This window comes from Chroicocephalus ridibundus, chromosome 1 (assembly GCF_963924245.1).
Source record: "Chroicocephalus ridibundus chromosome 1, bChrRid1.1, whole genome shotgun sequence".
Taxonomy (NCBI): domain Eukaryota; kingdom Metazoa; phylum Chordata; class Aves; order Charadriiformes; family Laridae; genus Chroicocephalus; species Chroicocephalus ridibundus.
The window spans coordinates 40,355,516-40,372,260 of NC_086284.1; the positions used below are offsets into that span (position 1 = coordinate 40,355,516).

The following is a 16,745-nucleotide window of genomic DNA, read 5'->3' on the forward strand; positions in this document are numbered from 1 at the left end:
ACTTCTTGCTTACACAGTGTGTTATGTAGTAAACCATTATATACAGTATTCACCATTTACTATACACATGGACATAGAAAGAACAGGTTATTGCATGCATCCATATTAGATATTAAGTGCAAGAAAAAAATATAGAGAGGATAATACTGAAAAAACCCCAAACCTGTCATTATACATTGTTGAACTCAGAAACAGAAAATTAAAGAAATTTTACCATTATAATTCTAGTTTTGACTGGCCACATCATTAAGATCAATGAGATTATTTCTTTGATACTCAGGGTCTATCATTCTTTCTAGATAGTATGCAACTTAATTTCTGATTTCCTAATAACAAAATAAATTATTAAAAGCAAATTCACAACTTACCTACACAGACTTAGAATAGCAAAAAAAAAAAAGTTCACCTCGAAGATGAACTCGGAGCAACCAATGACTATATAGTTCTATCAAAAAGCCAAAAAAGGCTTTGATAAGCGAACTCACCATAACCTACACCAAGTTTAGCGCTCTGTTTGGATCAAGATAGAAAAATGTAATATGTAGATATCGTGACAAGTGTCAACAAATCAACAACATACTAATGAATTCCTTAAAAGCAAGCTCAGAGTTGTATTATCTTGTTCCTGAACTAACAAGACAGGTGCAAGAAAAGCTGAATTCATTTTAAAATGTCTTAGAATCAGATTGTCTCAAAATGTTCTATGGAAAAACTGACCTTGGTAAAAAGAACAAAAAAATCCAAGAGTTTACTTTTACTCTTCTCTCCAAATCAAATGTCTGAACTTCAAATTTCAGTATCAAATTATATCCATCTGATGTACAAATCAGTCCCCAGGTTAGACCAAGATTTTGCAGAATTAAAATCTTGGGTGTTGGTGGTTTTTTCTTGTTTGTTTTTGATGTTTTGTTTAACCTGAAACATAAAACGTGTCTCTAACATTTGTCCAAAAGCAGTCCAAATGCATTTAGTTTGAAAATGGGAAACTACACTGTCTGTCCACAAACAGATAGATATATAGAACAATAGAATGGGTTGAAAAGAAGCAACATTCAACACAATTGTTCTTAGAAGCAGAAACACTTATAGGATAAATTCATATGTGCTTTATAGTCATTATTCAAATATCAATATGTTATTTGCTAGACAAGCACCTGTCAAATATACTTGATTCTTCTTTCAGCCAATTCCTATAAGTGAATTAATTATCTTTAAACTGTCCTTCCAGCTCTATTTTCTTTAAATTTGTGTTTAATAATGCCACATTCCGCATGTTCTTTTTTTTGCTATAGACACTTAAGAAAAAAAACACTTAAACATAAGGTGTAATTAATAACGTCAATTTGATGGCATCTGCTTTATAAACTCTGCGGTGCATTTAAATACCAAAGGCTAATGCATTCTGCTTACAAAATTAAGAAAGGAGATTTTTTTTTTCCCTTAAGTTTCAATAAAAAATTTTCTTTACTGGAGGCACTACATATATAAACTTTTTCCTGAGACCGCTAGTTATGAGCCACTGAAAACAGTCACTCTGGACTTCTCAAGCTTAATTAAAACACAGCTAATATAATAATATTCTATAGATTGACTAACAAACAAAGCTAAAAAGCACCCATGCCCCCACTGTAACTTCTCACATATGAGCGAGTCCTACTGATTATGGTGAGACAGTTGAGGAGTTTATGAATAAACATATGAATAAGACTCATGCTTAAAATTTGGAGAAATATTGTGCCATGAAGTAACTGATTAATTCACTATAACTTTGCCGATACAACATCACTTTTGATTTATACTGGTAAATGATAGCTTAAACCATTCCAGCTATAGTATCAAGAAAAACAAAATAAACTAAAACAGAATGAATCCACCAAGTTCACTGATTTGGTATCATAAACGTGTAGTAACATTTAAAATGTTACACAACCTCCGCTTTCTATTATAGTTTCATAATCCATTAAAAAATCCCTGCATAATTGTTCTTAAGGATTATAAAGGTACTACATTTAAAACCATAGCCAAATTTTAAATGAATAAAAACCCCACAAAAGACAGAAGTGCTTTGCAAAGTAATCAATAAGTAGAGTTCCAGGATGTAATATTCAGGTGAATCTTAAAAAGCAGGTTTAATACAGTTTCAGTATTCCACTAATGTAGAAAACTGGAAAAAAATCACAGCAGTCTTTTGAAAGCACAGATCAACTACATAAGCTAAGAAGAGCATGCAATTCATGAATATGGTTCATTACCATGGTTACAAGCTTTCAGCACAGGCCGCTGTGTGGCTGGACTCAGATTTTGTGGTATGTCTGCAAAAGCAAGGAAACAATGGAAATAAAACACATATCTGAAAATTACTGGAGTATTTTAACATTACTAAGCAGAATTATTTAGAAGTTAGATATTTCTAAGAGTAAACTGACAGTTATATAGCAGTAAAATGATTTGATTCTCTTATGGGGCAAGATCACTTTTACTTCCCGCATTCAACTATAAGCCCTAAAAAGTTAAAGTACACGTGGCTGCATCGAAGAGTCTTTTCATAATAATCAGGCTATGCTAAGTTCAGTAAATTAATCTCCAACGTACTACTGACATCAGTAAAACAGCTTTAACATCCCTGAAAACTGCCACTGCAAGAAAGAATTAAACCCGACAGCATTTATGTTCTAGAGCATTGGACCCATTATGCTTTTAACTTTCTCTGGAAAATAAAATGTAAAATAGAATATTCACCTTTAGGCCTTGGTGTCCTTTTCCTTCGGTCCCGAAAAGCTGCACCTGACTGCAAGGCCTCCAACAGGCTATCCATCACTCCAGTCTCCTCACCTTCTGTAAAGGAGAGAGAAGGAACCTTCTAGGTTACCATAGCAATATCAAAGCATAAATAATAACAACAATAAACAACAATAATAAAAGTTATTAATGGTATTATTAAAACTATTTATTTCCGATTTAGACCAGGGTTTTAACATTCACAGTTTGTTCTCTTGCAATTAATCACAACAGATTTGGTCTTCTATACATTGAACTAGGCCAAATTTTATTCCATTCATTTCACATTCCTCTTTCTCTATACTGAGAGTCAAGCATAGTTTTAAATGAAATGTCATTTCACTCATATTTTCATTTCAGTACCCTTTTGCAACTGCAAATAATCAGTTTCATGTCATCTTTCAAGAGCTGTCCCTTAAATGATTTGCTATATTAGACAAGAGATCATTTCAGTTATTGTTATAAAAAGTTGAAATTGTTTCTCAGCAGGAAGCTGAGTGCACAATATTGGACTGGATAGGATAGAGAGTGATATCCATAGGTAGCTTTAATCAAAAGCCATTTTCCCTTCATATTTAATAACCTCTGGCCAATATTAAATAATTGATGCAGTTCAGGAAAATTCTACTCATCGTATTACACATGTATGTATAATATCCCCTGAAAGAATTATGAAAGTTACTATGAGATTATAATTAAATGCAAGCATTAAATGCCCTATTTTTATTTCCTCAAATAAACACATCAGAAAATGTTAGATTTTTGAACCTGGTTAACCCCTTGTGCCTACGCCCGAGAGGACAAAGAAGACAACTCTGGGGATTTATTGTATGACAAAAAATCACCACAGAGGAATAAAGAATTACATCATAAAAATCTCATTATGCCTCACTGGGCAAAACTCCCTAGATCAACACACACCTTGGATACAGTCAGACACAACGCATGATTCTGCAGTTATTGCAAAAAGTGAATATTCAAATCAGGTTCTAATCTACCTGACGGGGAGAATGAGATGCCATGCTACTAATTTAAGGAATTCTGAAGGTGCTGGACTGCAAGTACGGAGGCAAGGTAACCTTCCAGACCTGAAAATGGGGGAAAATTATTATAGAAAATGTTGCTTTCCAACACTATTTATATTTGTTTCCCGCCTTTAAAGAAACTTCATCTTTCAATAAGCTTTAAAGAATTCCAGCATCTTTCTAAGGCAAGTGGTTTCAAGGGCAACAAAAATAAGTCAGACAAAAAAAGCTCAAAGCCGTCAAACCAGCATGGGCTAAATCATGAATATGACGTTCTAGAAACAACATTTTTACTTTTATTATTCTACCACTAAGTCAAGAGTTGAATCTAATTTAGCTTCTGAGAACCCTAAGATTGCATATCATTTAAAAGCAGAAGAGGAAAGCATAACAAAAAGAGGTACAAGATTTTAGGAACCGAAATATGCAAATCATTATTCAAAAAAAATAATTAATAATTTATTATCTCAAAATTAGAGCTTCAATGTTCACAAATGAAAGAAAAATGTCCTTCAAATATGACTTAAAGTCACATAGTGGTAATCTCATAAAATAGCAAGAGCCTATATATTAAAAAGTTCTATAGAAATACACCTATAAACATATGTAAAGCTCACAACAGATGTTCATAGAATCATAGGGTTGGAAGGGACCTCTGGAGATCATCTAGTCCAACCCCCCTGCCAGAGCAGGGTCACCTAGAGCAGGTTGCACAGGAACGCGTCCAGGTGGGTTTTGAATGTCTCCAGAGACGGAGACTCCACCACCTCTCTGGGCAGCCTGTTCCAGTGCTCTGCCACCCTCAAAGGAAAGAAGATCCTCCTCATGTTTATGTGGAACTTCCTATGCTCAAGTTTGTGCCCATTACCTCTTCTCCTGTCCCCGGGCACCACTGAAAAAAGATCGCCTCATCCTCCTGACACCCACCCTTTAAGTATTTAAAAGTGTTTGTAAGATCCCCCCTCAGCCGTCTTTCTTCCAGACTGAAGAGACCCAAATCCCTCAGTCTTTCTTCATAACAGAGGTGTTCGAGTCCCCTAATCATCTTGGTAGCCCTTTGCTGTACCCTTTCCAGCACTTCCCTGTCCTTCTTAAGCCTGGGAGCCCAGAACTGGACACAGTACTCCAGGTGTGGCCTCACCAAGGCAGAGTAGAGGGGGAGGATGACCTCCCTCCACCTGCTGGCCACACTCTTCTTGACGCACCCCAGGATGCCATTGGCCTTCTTGGTCACAAGGGCACATTGCTGGCTCATGGTCATCCTGTTGTCCACCAGGACTCCCAGGTCTCTTTCCACAGAGCTGCTCTCCAGCAGGTCAGCCCCAACCTGTACTGGTGCATGGGGTTGTTCCTCCCCAGGTGCAGCACCCTACACTTGCCCTTGTTGAACTTCATAAGGTTCCTCTCTGCCCAAATCTCCAGCCTGTCCAGGTTTTCTGTATGGCAGCACAGCCTTCTGGTGTGTCAGCCACCCCTCCCAGCTTTGTGTCATCAGCAAACTTGCTGAGGGTGCACTCTATCCCCTCATCCAGGTCATTGATGAATATATTGAAGAGGACTGGACCCAGAACTGACCCCTGGGGAACACCACTCGTCACTGACCTCCAACTACACTCTGTGCCCCTAATCACTACCCTCTGAGCTCTATCTTTCAACCAGTTATCTATCCACCCCACTGTCCATTCATCAAGCCCACTCTTCCTACGCTTCCCTATGAGGATGCTGTGGGAGACCGTGTCAAACGCCTTGCTGCAGTCAAGGCAGACAACATCCACTGCCCTCCCCTCATCTCTCCATCCAGTCATGCCATCATAGAAGGCTATCAGATTAGTCAGACATGATTTCCCCTTGGTGAATCCATGTTGAATACTTCTGATAGCTTTCTTTTCCTCCACATGCCTTGAGATGACGCCCAGAACGAGCTGTTCCATCATCTTTCCAGGGATGGAGGTGGGGCTGACCGGCCTGTAGTTCCCCGGCTCCTCCTTCTTGCCTTTTTTGAAGACTGGAGTGACATTGGCTTTCCTCCAGCCCTCAAGCACCTCGCCTGTTCTCCAGGACCTTTCAAAGATGATGGAGAGCAGCCCAGCAATGACTTCTGCCAGCTCCTTCAGCACTCTCAGGTGCATCCCATCGGGGCCCATGGACTTGTGAATACCTAATTGACTTAATTGATCCCTCACCCAATCCTCCTTAACCCAAGGGAAGTCTTCCTCTTTCTACGTTACTTCCCCCAATGCCTGGGACTCCTGAGGGTTGGTCCGACCAGTAAAGACCGAAGTAAAGACGGCATTCAGTAACTCCACCTTCTCCGCATCCTCCGTCACCATGACTCGTGTCTCATTCAACAGTGGGCCCACAACTTCTCTGGTCTTCCTTTTGCTTCCAATATACTTGTAGAAGCCTGTCCTGCTGAGCTTGACATCCCTAGCCAGGTTTAATTCCAAGGCGGCCTCAGCTTTCCTTGTTTCATCCCTGCACGCTCTGGTGGCATTCTTGTAATCCTCCCAAGGGGTCAGTCCCTTCTTCCACTTATTGTAGACTTCCTTCTTCCACTTGAGCTTTTTCAGAAGCTCCCTGCTCAACCATGCAGGTCTCCTGCGTCCCTTGGCCGATTTCTTTCTCTTAGGGATGCACCGATCCTGAGCTTGGAGGAAGTGGTCTTTGAATACCAACCACCTCTCTTGAGCCCCCCTGCCTTCCAGAGCCCTAGCCCACGGGATCTCTCCAAGCAGTTTCTTGAAGAGGTCAAAGTTAGCCCTCCTGAAATCCAAGGTTGTAATTTTACTTCTTGTTGTTTTGTGGATAGTACCCATGATCCTGAACTCTATCATTCCATGATCACTACAACCTAGGGTGCCCCCAACCTTAATGTCCTCCACCAGTCCCTCTGTGTTTGTCAGTACCAGGTCCAGGAGTGCTCCTCTCCTTGTTGGCTCCTGTACCACCTGTGTCAAAAAGTTATCATCAGTACCCTACAGGAGCCTCCTGGACTGCGCGTGCCTGGCTGTGTGGTCTTCCCAGCAGATATCGGGGTGATTGAAGTCCCCCATGAGAACCAAGGCCTGTGATTGCCAGGCTACCTTCAGCTGTCTGTAGAAAGCCTCATCAGCTTCCCCATCCTGATCAGGTGGCCTGTGATAAACACCCACAACAGTGTCCCTCATATTTGCCTGTCCCTTAATCCTCTACCCATAAGCTCTCAACCCTCTCTTCATCCGCCCCAAGTGGGAGTTCGATGCATTCCAGTTGCTCTCTCACATAGAGTGCAACTCGACCACCACGCCTCGCTGGCCTGTCTTTCCTGGAAAGGACATAGCCATCCGTGACAGCATTCCAGTCATGTGAGCTGTCCCACCACGTCTCAGTAATTGCAATGAGATCGTGGCCCTGTGACCGCACACAGATCTCCAGCTCTTCCTGCTTATTCCCCATGCTGTGTGCATTGGTGTATAAGCAGTTCATTGGTGTATAAGCATTTCAGCATGTTCCCTAACATTAACTCAACTTCAAATTAGATTTTCATAAACATTTTTGTCATTTTCTCTATTCTTTATTATTTACAGAAGGACCAAAATATTTTACTTTAAAAACTGGTTTTGTGCTATTTTATTACAAATTGCACTTACTTAGTACTTCTGTTCCTTTTACTTGCATTTTTACTCATTCCTTAGTTTCTGCTAATTCTACACATATATTTCTGTTTAGAAAGTGATTTTGATTTAATTTTTTGAATTTATTAAAAATATCCTCTAAGGATAATCATCTTCCTTCCCCGTACCATTTGATTTACTGCTCTCCCAAGATGCTGGTCCTTAAAAGAACAAAACTGTAATCTGAGAACACCCTTAGAATCATAAAATTGTTTAGGTTGGAAAAGACTCTTTAAGATCACCCAGTTCAACTGTAAACCTTGCACTGCTAAGTCCACCATTAAACCATTAGGGACTAAGCACCACACCTACGCATCTTTTAAATACCTCAAGGGATGGTGATTCCACCACTTCCCTGGGCAGCCTGTTCCAATGCTTGATAACCCTTTCAGTATAAAAAATTTTCCTCATATCTAATCCAAATCTCCCCTGGCATAACTTGAGGCCCTTTCCTCTCATCAATGGTTACTTGGGAGAAGAGACCGACCCCCACCTCACTACAACCTCCTTTCAGGTAGTTGTAGAGATCAATAAGGTCTCCCCTCAACCTCTTTTTCTCCAGGCTAAACAATCCCAGCTCCCTCAGCTGCTCCTTGTAAGACTTGCTCTCCAGACGCCTCACCAGCTTCATTGCCCTTCTCACCCGCTTCAGCACCCCAATGTCTTTCTTGTGGTGAGGGACCCAAAACTGGACACAGTACTCAAGGTGGGGCCTCACCAGTGCCAAGTACAGGGAGGCAATCACTCCCCTAGTCCTACTCTCCACACTGTTTCTGATACAGGCCAGGATGCTGTTCGCCTTCTTGGCCACCTGGGCACACTGCTGGCTCATATTCAGACGGATGTTGGCAAACACCCCCAGGTCCTTTTCTGCCAGGCAGCTCTCCAGCCGCTACTCCCCAAGCCTGTAGCGTTGCTTGGGGTTGTTGTGACCGAAATGCAGGACCCGGCACTTGGCCTTGTTGAACCTCATACAATTGGCCTCAGCCCATCGATCCAGCCTGTCCAGATCCCTCTGCAGAGCCTTCCTACCCCCAGGCAGGTCAACCCTCCCACCCAACTTGGTGTCATCTGCAAACTTACTGAGGGTGTACTCGATTCCCTCATCCAGATCATTGATAAAGATATTAAACAGAAATGGCCCAAATACTGAGTCCTGGGGAACACCACTGGTGACCAGACACCAACTGGATTTAACTCCATTCACCACAGCTCTTTAGCCATCTAGCCAGATTTTCACCCAATGAAGTGTAACACTTAGTTCTCTTTTCTCTATACTCTGTATTACCAAAGTGGTTAACTTAGCAACCTTACACCAAAGAGGCATACACAAAAAGAAATAATGGAAAATTAGCAAATATTTTATAAGTTTTCATAAAATTTAAGTGCATTTCTTTTCTGTAAAATAGATGGCGGATATAGAATAAACATGAAGATTGAAACACAGATTTTTCTCTTGCTTTGCATTTGGTATAACATGTTTTATTATGCTGAAGTTTGCTTTCTTATGACTAATGGACTATCAAAGGTATTAATATGGCTTGGAACATACCTTACAAAAACTACTTAGATTATGTATTTAGCTTCCTCGGTTTTCGGGTTTTGTGGTGGTGGGTTTTTGTTTTGTTTTTTACTTTCCTTTCTCCATCTAATGTCATTAAATTCTCTAAAATACTAATGTCTGGAATGAAAACACTCGGTGAATAGTTTCAAACTAAAGTAATGCTTGAGGAAATTTTGAGGCCAAGCCATTAGTTACATAAAGGTACATCAATGTTATTATAAGCATTTTGAGTAACAGTAATGCAAAAAAGATTGAATATCACAGTACCCAAAATGATACCATAAATATTTATGGAAAAGAGTTCATAAGCTTTGTTTTAGGAAGTAGAAATAACAGAAGAAAAATTTCAATCCTATTTCAGCATGTCATCTCTTTCACGGAATCACGGAATTTTCACAGAATCACGGAATTTTTCAGACTTGGAAGGGACCTCTAGAGATCATCTAGTCCAACTCCCCTGCTAGAGCAGGATTGCCTAGAGCACGTTCCTCAGGACTGCATCCAGGCAGGTCTTGAAAGTCTCCAGAGAAGGGGACTCCACAACCTCCCTGGGCAGCCTGTTCCAGTGCTCTGTCACCCTCACCGTAAAGAAGTTTTTTCTTATATTTGATTGGAACTTCCTATGTTCCAGCTTGTGCCCGTTACCCCTCGCCCTGTTACTGGGAACCACTGAAAAGAATCTGGCTCCATCCTCCTTAAACCCACCCTTTAGATACTTGTAAACATTAACAAGGTCTCCCCCTCAGCCTTCTCTTCTCCAGGCTAAAGAGTCCCAGCTCTCTCAGCCTTTCCTCATAAGGGAGATGCTCCAGTCCCTCAGTCGTCTTTGTTGCCCTACGCTGGACTCTCTCCAGCAGTTCCCTGTCTCTCTTGAACTGGGGAGCCCAGAACTGGACACAGTATTCCAGTTGTGGCCTCACCAGTGCAGAGTAGAGGGGGAGAATGACCTCCCTTGACCTGCTGGCCACACTCTTCCCTATGCAGCCCAGAATTCCGTTGGCCTTCTTGGCGACAAGGGCACATTGTTGGCTCATCGATAACTTACTGTCTACCAAGATCCCCAGATCCTTTTCTCCAGAGCTGCTTTCCAGCAGGTCCGCCCCTAACCTATACTGGTGCCTGACATTCTTCCTCCCCAGGTGCAGGACCCTACACTTGCTTTTGTTGAACCTCATTAGGTTCTTCTCTGCCCAGCTCTCCAGCCTGTCCAGGTCATGCTGGATGGCAGCATGGCCCTCTGGGGTGTCAGCCACCCCTCCCAGCTTGGTATCATCAGTGAACTTGCTGAGGATACACTCTGTCCCCTCGTCCAGGTCATTGATGAATATGTTAAACAATACTGGTCCAAGTATTGACCCCTGGGGGACACCACTAGTTACAGGCCTCCAACTCGACCCTGCTCCATTAATCACAACCCGTTCCTTTTAATCACATTAATCACAATCTTTCCTTTTAAGCCTATCCAAGACTATTATAGCTTTCATAGTTATTTCAAAAACTTAATAGTTTTCAGCAGAAAAATTCTTGGTGCATAATCTGCTATACTATAAAAAGACCCATCAAATAAATAAAAAAAAGATTTTAAATAATGGCACAGGAATACTGCAAAACCACAGCTTTTTGTAGCATAGCTGTAGCACATTTATGGGTACTATCTGTTTTTCATACTTATCTGAAATACACTGTAGTCACAAACTGGATTATAGATTAGTGCTTCCATTGATATGCAAAACAGTTAACAGAAGAATAAATAAGAGTATATAGAAACTTGAATTAAAAATCTCCTCTAGCAGCTTTCCTGTGTGCAAGGATGTATTGAAAAAAGTTAACCACTGCAAACAAAAACATTCATAGTTACAATCTATGTACGCAGAAATATGCTACAAAGCCTGTTTTTCAAACTTCTACACCTTAAGGTAGGATCCAAATTCTGTTTTTTGATGCCTACGCCAACAGCTGACTGTGGTACCTTCTACGAAGCTACACAGATATTAGTATCCACCCTATCTATATATTGTCCAAGTCTCTATGATGGAAGGTTTAAGAAATGGAAGTGTACCACGCAGTATTTTAGAAGTCTTTTAAATTGCCCAGGGAGAACTGCATACAACATTGCTACAGTGATAGTATAACAGTCGCAAATATTGTTCAATATTAACGCTTCCTATGGGACCTTTAAATCAGCTTTCACAAGCTGCTGCAGAGTGCTGTCACCAGTCCCAACTGGCTTCCTAATTAGTCAAGTGTATCAATCTTTTGACATCCTAGAAGTAGTAATTCCAGTTGGTTTGCAGATAGCTACATAGCCCACAATAATTCCTTGGAGAAATATACCTTTTTATGATCTAAATGATCTCTTTTCCTTCAACAGCAGAATAGGAAATTTAATTAGGTATGATATTAAAAAGTATTTAAAACTCATACAACTCTCTTTTAAATACCATCTAAAGCAGAAGTAAACTTGCCAAAATAGCTGGTAAGTTTTGCCCTTGACATTTCAGTGCCAAGTCAGATATAAACTACCTAATTTCATTAATTACGTCTTTAAAAATGTTAAGAATATTAGAAACCCTTCTTCTTTTGTGCCCTGAGTATCATAAGCTTCACAGTACAACTTTAATATGTCTTATGATGATAGAAACAGATACTGCAGTTAGTAATGACTCCTGCATTTTATGTACTTATTAAAGAACACATGATATATACCATAATTCCAAGAGCAGTAGTCCACTGACATGACAGAATCACAAATATCATTAGCAATATGGTATTAAAATGAGTGGTACAACAAGACTACTTTTGATGAAAAATGATTCATTTTTACGGTTCCCCTGCATCAGTCCAATATAAACTAAAACACCACACTCAACACCAGGACTCCAGAAGTTCACTTTACCAGAAAAAAAAAAATAAAAAAATGTCCATTTCCTCTTTCAAGGAATCAAAGCTTCAGCTACTCTTTTCAAAAAAATCTGGTTTTGTTTTTGGTTGGTTTTTTTGTTTGTTTGGTTTTTTTTGATGTTTTGTTTTGTTTTGTTTTTATGAAGGCAAGACTAAGGAGCTTCAGAAAAAGCAAACCAAGAATTCTTTAGCATGGTTTCTGTTGATGTTGCCTAATCAGTCTGTACACTTAAGAAATTTATCTACAGGGACTTTGACTGTCATTTTCCACTGGGATCTATTTGTGACATTGCAATTACATACAGCTTTTTGTTACACTGCAAGTAACAGAAAGGATCAGCTCCTAGAGCCAACCGCTGAATACTAAGCCTCATCTGAAATTAAAACTGCACCCTTTGAACAAATGTATAAATTAAAAACAGACCTTAATATTTCATAGCTGTAACAGAAAGAAAAGGGTGCAAAAACTCAAGGGCTACTTATCAAGTTATCTGAATTAGCGAAGACTTTAATTATCTTTATATCATCTTCGAAGTAACTCCATGGCAGCACTCAAGCTTTTATACAATTACAAAAAAACCCTTGGAGTGCTGAAGCTACTGGATTTGTTTTTCTTGTCTGAATAATTAAGTCCTGATCTCACAATTCAGTAATTACCAGAATGAACACTTCTTTTATTCTTGTTTGACTAGGATACAAATTGCTTTTTTCCCTTCAGCTCAGTGTATAATTCAGGTCAGATATACCGTACCCAGTTTTTGATCAAGTGAAATGTAATCCCTTCACAGCCTTCTTCCACATTTAGCTACACCATGTCTTGTGCCTTAATGTACAAAAATTTCTGGGGCAAGTGAATACCACGCTTAGGACAATGACAGCAGAGATTTTTCCAGACTATTCACACAAGGCGAAGAAGAAAAAAAAAATGCATCTTTTAATTTTGTTAATGTTGTATCTTTACTTTCAAGATACATCTTTTAATTTAATAAATAAATGTAATAAATAAATTAAAAGTCCTGTATGTCTGTTTGTATAATGACTGATTGTGAACAGTACAGCCTCCAAAGATGCTTGACTGACTGAAGGTCTCCATCTGAGTAAAAACTGAAGGACCATTCTCCAAACAACGTTGAAAGAGGAAAGCTTTAGCAATAGTATAGTGTTGAATGACTTCTGCTCCAGTGAGCAGAACAGCAGAGCACAGAGAGGAAGATAATTTAAGCCATCAATGCAAGAGTGAGCTCCAGTGTTTTGGAAGTCGTTCTGTCTTTTCAGTCTCAGAGTCTCAGGCAGTGAGATTATGTGAAGTATTCATAGTACTGACACAGAACAACTTCTAGACCTCTCAGCCTGATATACGAACAGGTCAGGAGACTTTCTGAAGGCTCTTATATTCTCAATGTAAAAATACAAAGCAAACCTAATGTCCAGAGAGGGGAAGTAACAATGTGACTGCCTAAACCCAGACTCCTCACTCCAATGAAATTCAGATTCAATCTTACAAAGAAATTGTGAGTGGATGTTAAGCGTATCTTTGTCCAAAAAATGCACAGCACATACAGACTTTAACTTGAAGTTGCTATGAGGCTTTGAACTTTTTCTGGTAAAAGCCATAGCACCAATCAGATAATCTTCATTAGTGAGTGAAGGAATACATGGCTATCAGTTTGAGTTTCAGGAATGGTGCAAGAACTAGAGCTGTGACTTGTAGAGAACACAGGGGTTCCTTTGACCCTCATCAACTCTTGCAAGAACCTTATAGAATCACAGAATGGTTTGGGTTGGAAGGGACCTTGAAGATCCTCTTGTTCCAACCCCCCTGCCATAGGCAGGGACACCTCCCATGTAATCTTGTTACATTAGTGACGAAAAGAAAATTTCCAATGTACAGATGCAAAACAGAAATAGTTGCCAAGTGTGCCCCGGATGGACTGGCTGAAAGGACAGTTCCATTTAGATCTAAAAAGTGTTAAATCCAACTTTGGCCAGAAATATCACTATTCACTTGTCTTTCCTCAGCGGTGATTTCAGGCAAAAGAGACATACCAGCCCTTCCCGAAAGCAAAACACATGTATATACCTCACAGGAATCACACGAACAGTCTCATCCAGACTCAGAAGAGCTACATTTCTTACTGATGCCCAACACAAAGTAGTAAGCCTTTGCTAGCGCTTCAGAGCCCTAGGCAAGTGTACTAAAAAAAGGTATGACTTCCCCTAATGACTGATGCACCCATATTCAATAAATCTTCTAGCTGAGGAGAGTGGGTTTCATGTCATCTTGTTTGCTCTTGCTGAAATTCTTCCATCACTGAGTTGTCATAAAGTGCTTTTATGGTACAGAAGTAGATAGATTTTGCTCTGAGCACATGTATGAAAGCGTGCCCCAAGTTACAAAGAGCCCAAACAAGTGAAACACAAACCAAGCATCCATCTTTCGCGAACTCTGAAAGACAGGTGTCCCTTTCAAATCAGTTGTTGAAATTAAGGTTAGCAACTACAACAATTTAGCTTCCTAAGATAACTCATACCATAAAAACCAAAAGGTAAACTGTGGTTTTAAAGGTCGATCGGTACTACAGAGATACAAAAATACTTCAGGTACCTAATTCTGCATCTCAACTGGACCATAATTTCCCATTTAAGTAATGTGATTGACAGTGAAATCATCTTAGTATTGAACTTTGTAATAAAAATGTACAAATTTCTGATGTTCATCGTGAGTCTATAAATCCCCTTCTGTCTGTGACAACAGGAAAGGCCACTGTAAACTCACTTTCCGCAGAAATTATCCAGGATCATTTATATTGATTCCAGACCCAGTAAAGAGTTTGCCAGAGCAAGCTTTTTTGAGAAAGATCCCCGAAAAGTTTTCTTGAGGTAAATTAGACTTATAGAAGAATAAACAGAATGCCAAGCCTTTGAAGTGGTGTACCCCAGAACTTAGTACCGGGGCCAATATTTGTAACATCTTCCTTCGTGACCTGGATGATGGGATAGAGTGCACCCTGAACAATGGTTCTGCTGCCATTCAGACCTTGACAAGTTGGAGAAATGGGCAGACAAGAATCTTAATGAAATCTAAGAAAAGACCTGCATGTGGTGAGGCATAACCCCATACATCAGCACAGGTGGGAGCCAACTGGCTGGAGAACAGTTTTATGGTATTTTTTTGTTTGTTTGTTTGTTTGTTTGTTTGTTTGTTGTTTTTTAAAAAAAAGGAATTCTGGTGACCATAATGACCATAAGTCAGCATTGTGCCTTTATGACAAAGACAACGAAATAAAAGCACTGCCAGCAGGTCAAGAGAGGTCATCCTTCCCCTCTACTCAGCACTGGTGAGACACATCTGCAGTGCTGGGTCCAGGTCTGGGCTCCCTGGCACAAGGGGGAGACAAACAGACTCAAACCAGGACGATACCCAAGCAAACTCAGTCAAGGGCCATGAAGATGACGAAGGGACTGGACCATGTCTCTCACAAGGACATGCGGAGAGCGCTGGGATCGTTCAGCCTAGAGAAGAGAAGGCTCAGGGATATCTTATCAATGTATATAAATGGCATGGGGTGTAAAGATGACTGATCTTTACGGACTCATCTCAGAGGAGCCCAGAGACAGAATAGGAGACAATGAGCACAAACCGAATTCCAGCGAATTGCATTCAAACGTAAGATGTTTTTTTGTGTGTTTTGTTTTAAGAGTGATCAAACAGTAGAATAGGTTGTCCATCTCCAATGGAAACTCTAAACATAACTACAATAAAAAAGAGGTTACCTTTCCACTAAGTGCACAGAAACAGTAACAGTCTGAAACATGAAACAGTCTGAACAGTCTGAAAATGAAATGATTTATCTGTGTACACATTCACTCACCAGCTCAACAATACAGGATATTCTGGTAACATATCACATATTGCATTACCTAATAATATTTTTAAAAAGCCAGTTTAAAGATACAATCTTCTTATAAACCTTTTTCTATTAACTAGGGATACTCTGCTTTTAGTGGAAAAATAAAACTGCTAAACTAAGCAGAATACTAAGTTTTAGTAATTTATATTTAATCACTCATAACTAAAACAGATGAACCTTACACACTGCTATCTAAAATTAAGATTTGATAGGACAGCTAAAATTAAGATTTGATAGGACAGCTAATAGTGAGAATCGTCAGCTACATATGAAGCAGTCAGTCAACAAGTTTTCCTGTTAATGATTTTTCTGTTTTCTTTACACATCACAGCTCCAACTCCAATGACACTGACAAGAATGCAACCAATCTGCTTTTCAGACTAGCAAAACCCTGGTATTTCCATTAGTGTTGTTTCACGGAGGGGGGAAAAATAATCATCTATTATTGAGACATATTAATCACAATTTCAATTAGAAAGCAGTTAGAACCACTCTAGTAGCATTCTTAACTGAATGTAGCTTCTTATAAGAATATATGTACCTGAATATAATATAGGCATGTGGGTGTGTATGAACATCTTGTCTCTTGGTTACCATGTACCTCCGAAGGAGTTCATTGAGCACAAGGAAAGCCATTACTATTTCCATTCAAATCTATAAACAACCGATAAATCAGAAAATATACACAACGATCACTCATACTGAAAGCTGTGCTACAGAGATTTGGGGCTGAAGGGAATTTAAAAGTTATATAATTTCTCACTCTTCAAGTGAGAGAGTTCCGACTGGATTACATGACTGAGCTTAGTCAAAGGAACGCTACCAGACAGCTTTGGGTGGGCAAGACCCTTTTTGTTTGTGTGGCTATAAATGCAGAAGAATACCCAGGAGGATCAGATCAATGGTCCACCTA

At 39.8% G+C, this 16,745-nt stretch overlaps 1 protein-coding gene across 1 annotated transcript in view; it reads right to left on the reverse strand.

The window, feature by feature from the left end:
• Positions 1-16,745, reverse strand: part of DIAPH3 (diaphanous related formin 3) — a 244,406-nt gene that overhangs the window by 54,158 nt on the left and 173,503 nt on the right. The window contains exons 27-28 of the mRNA XM_063343720.1: positions 2,740-2,835; positions 2,253-2,312 (exon numbers count right to left, since the gene is read on the reverse strand). Of these exons, the coding sequence (XP_063199790.1) occupies positions 2,253-2,312; positions 2,740-2,835 (156 nt within the window). The remainder of the gene's footprint in view (positions 1-2,252; positions 2,313-2,739; positions 2,836-16,745) is intronic.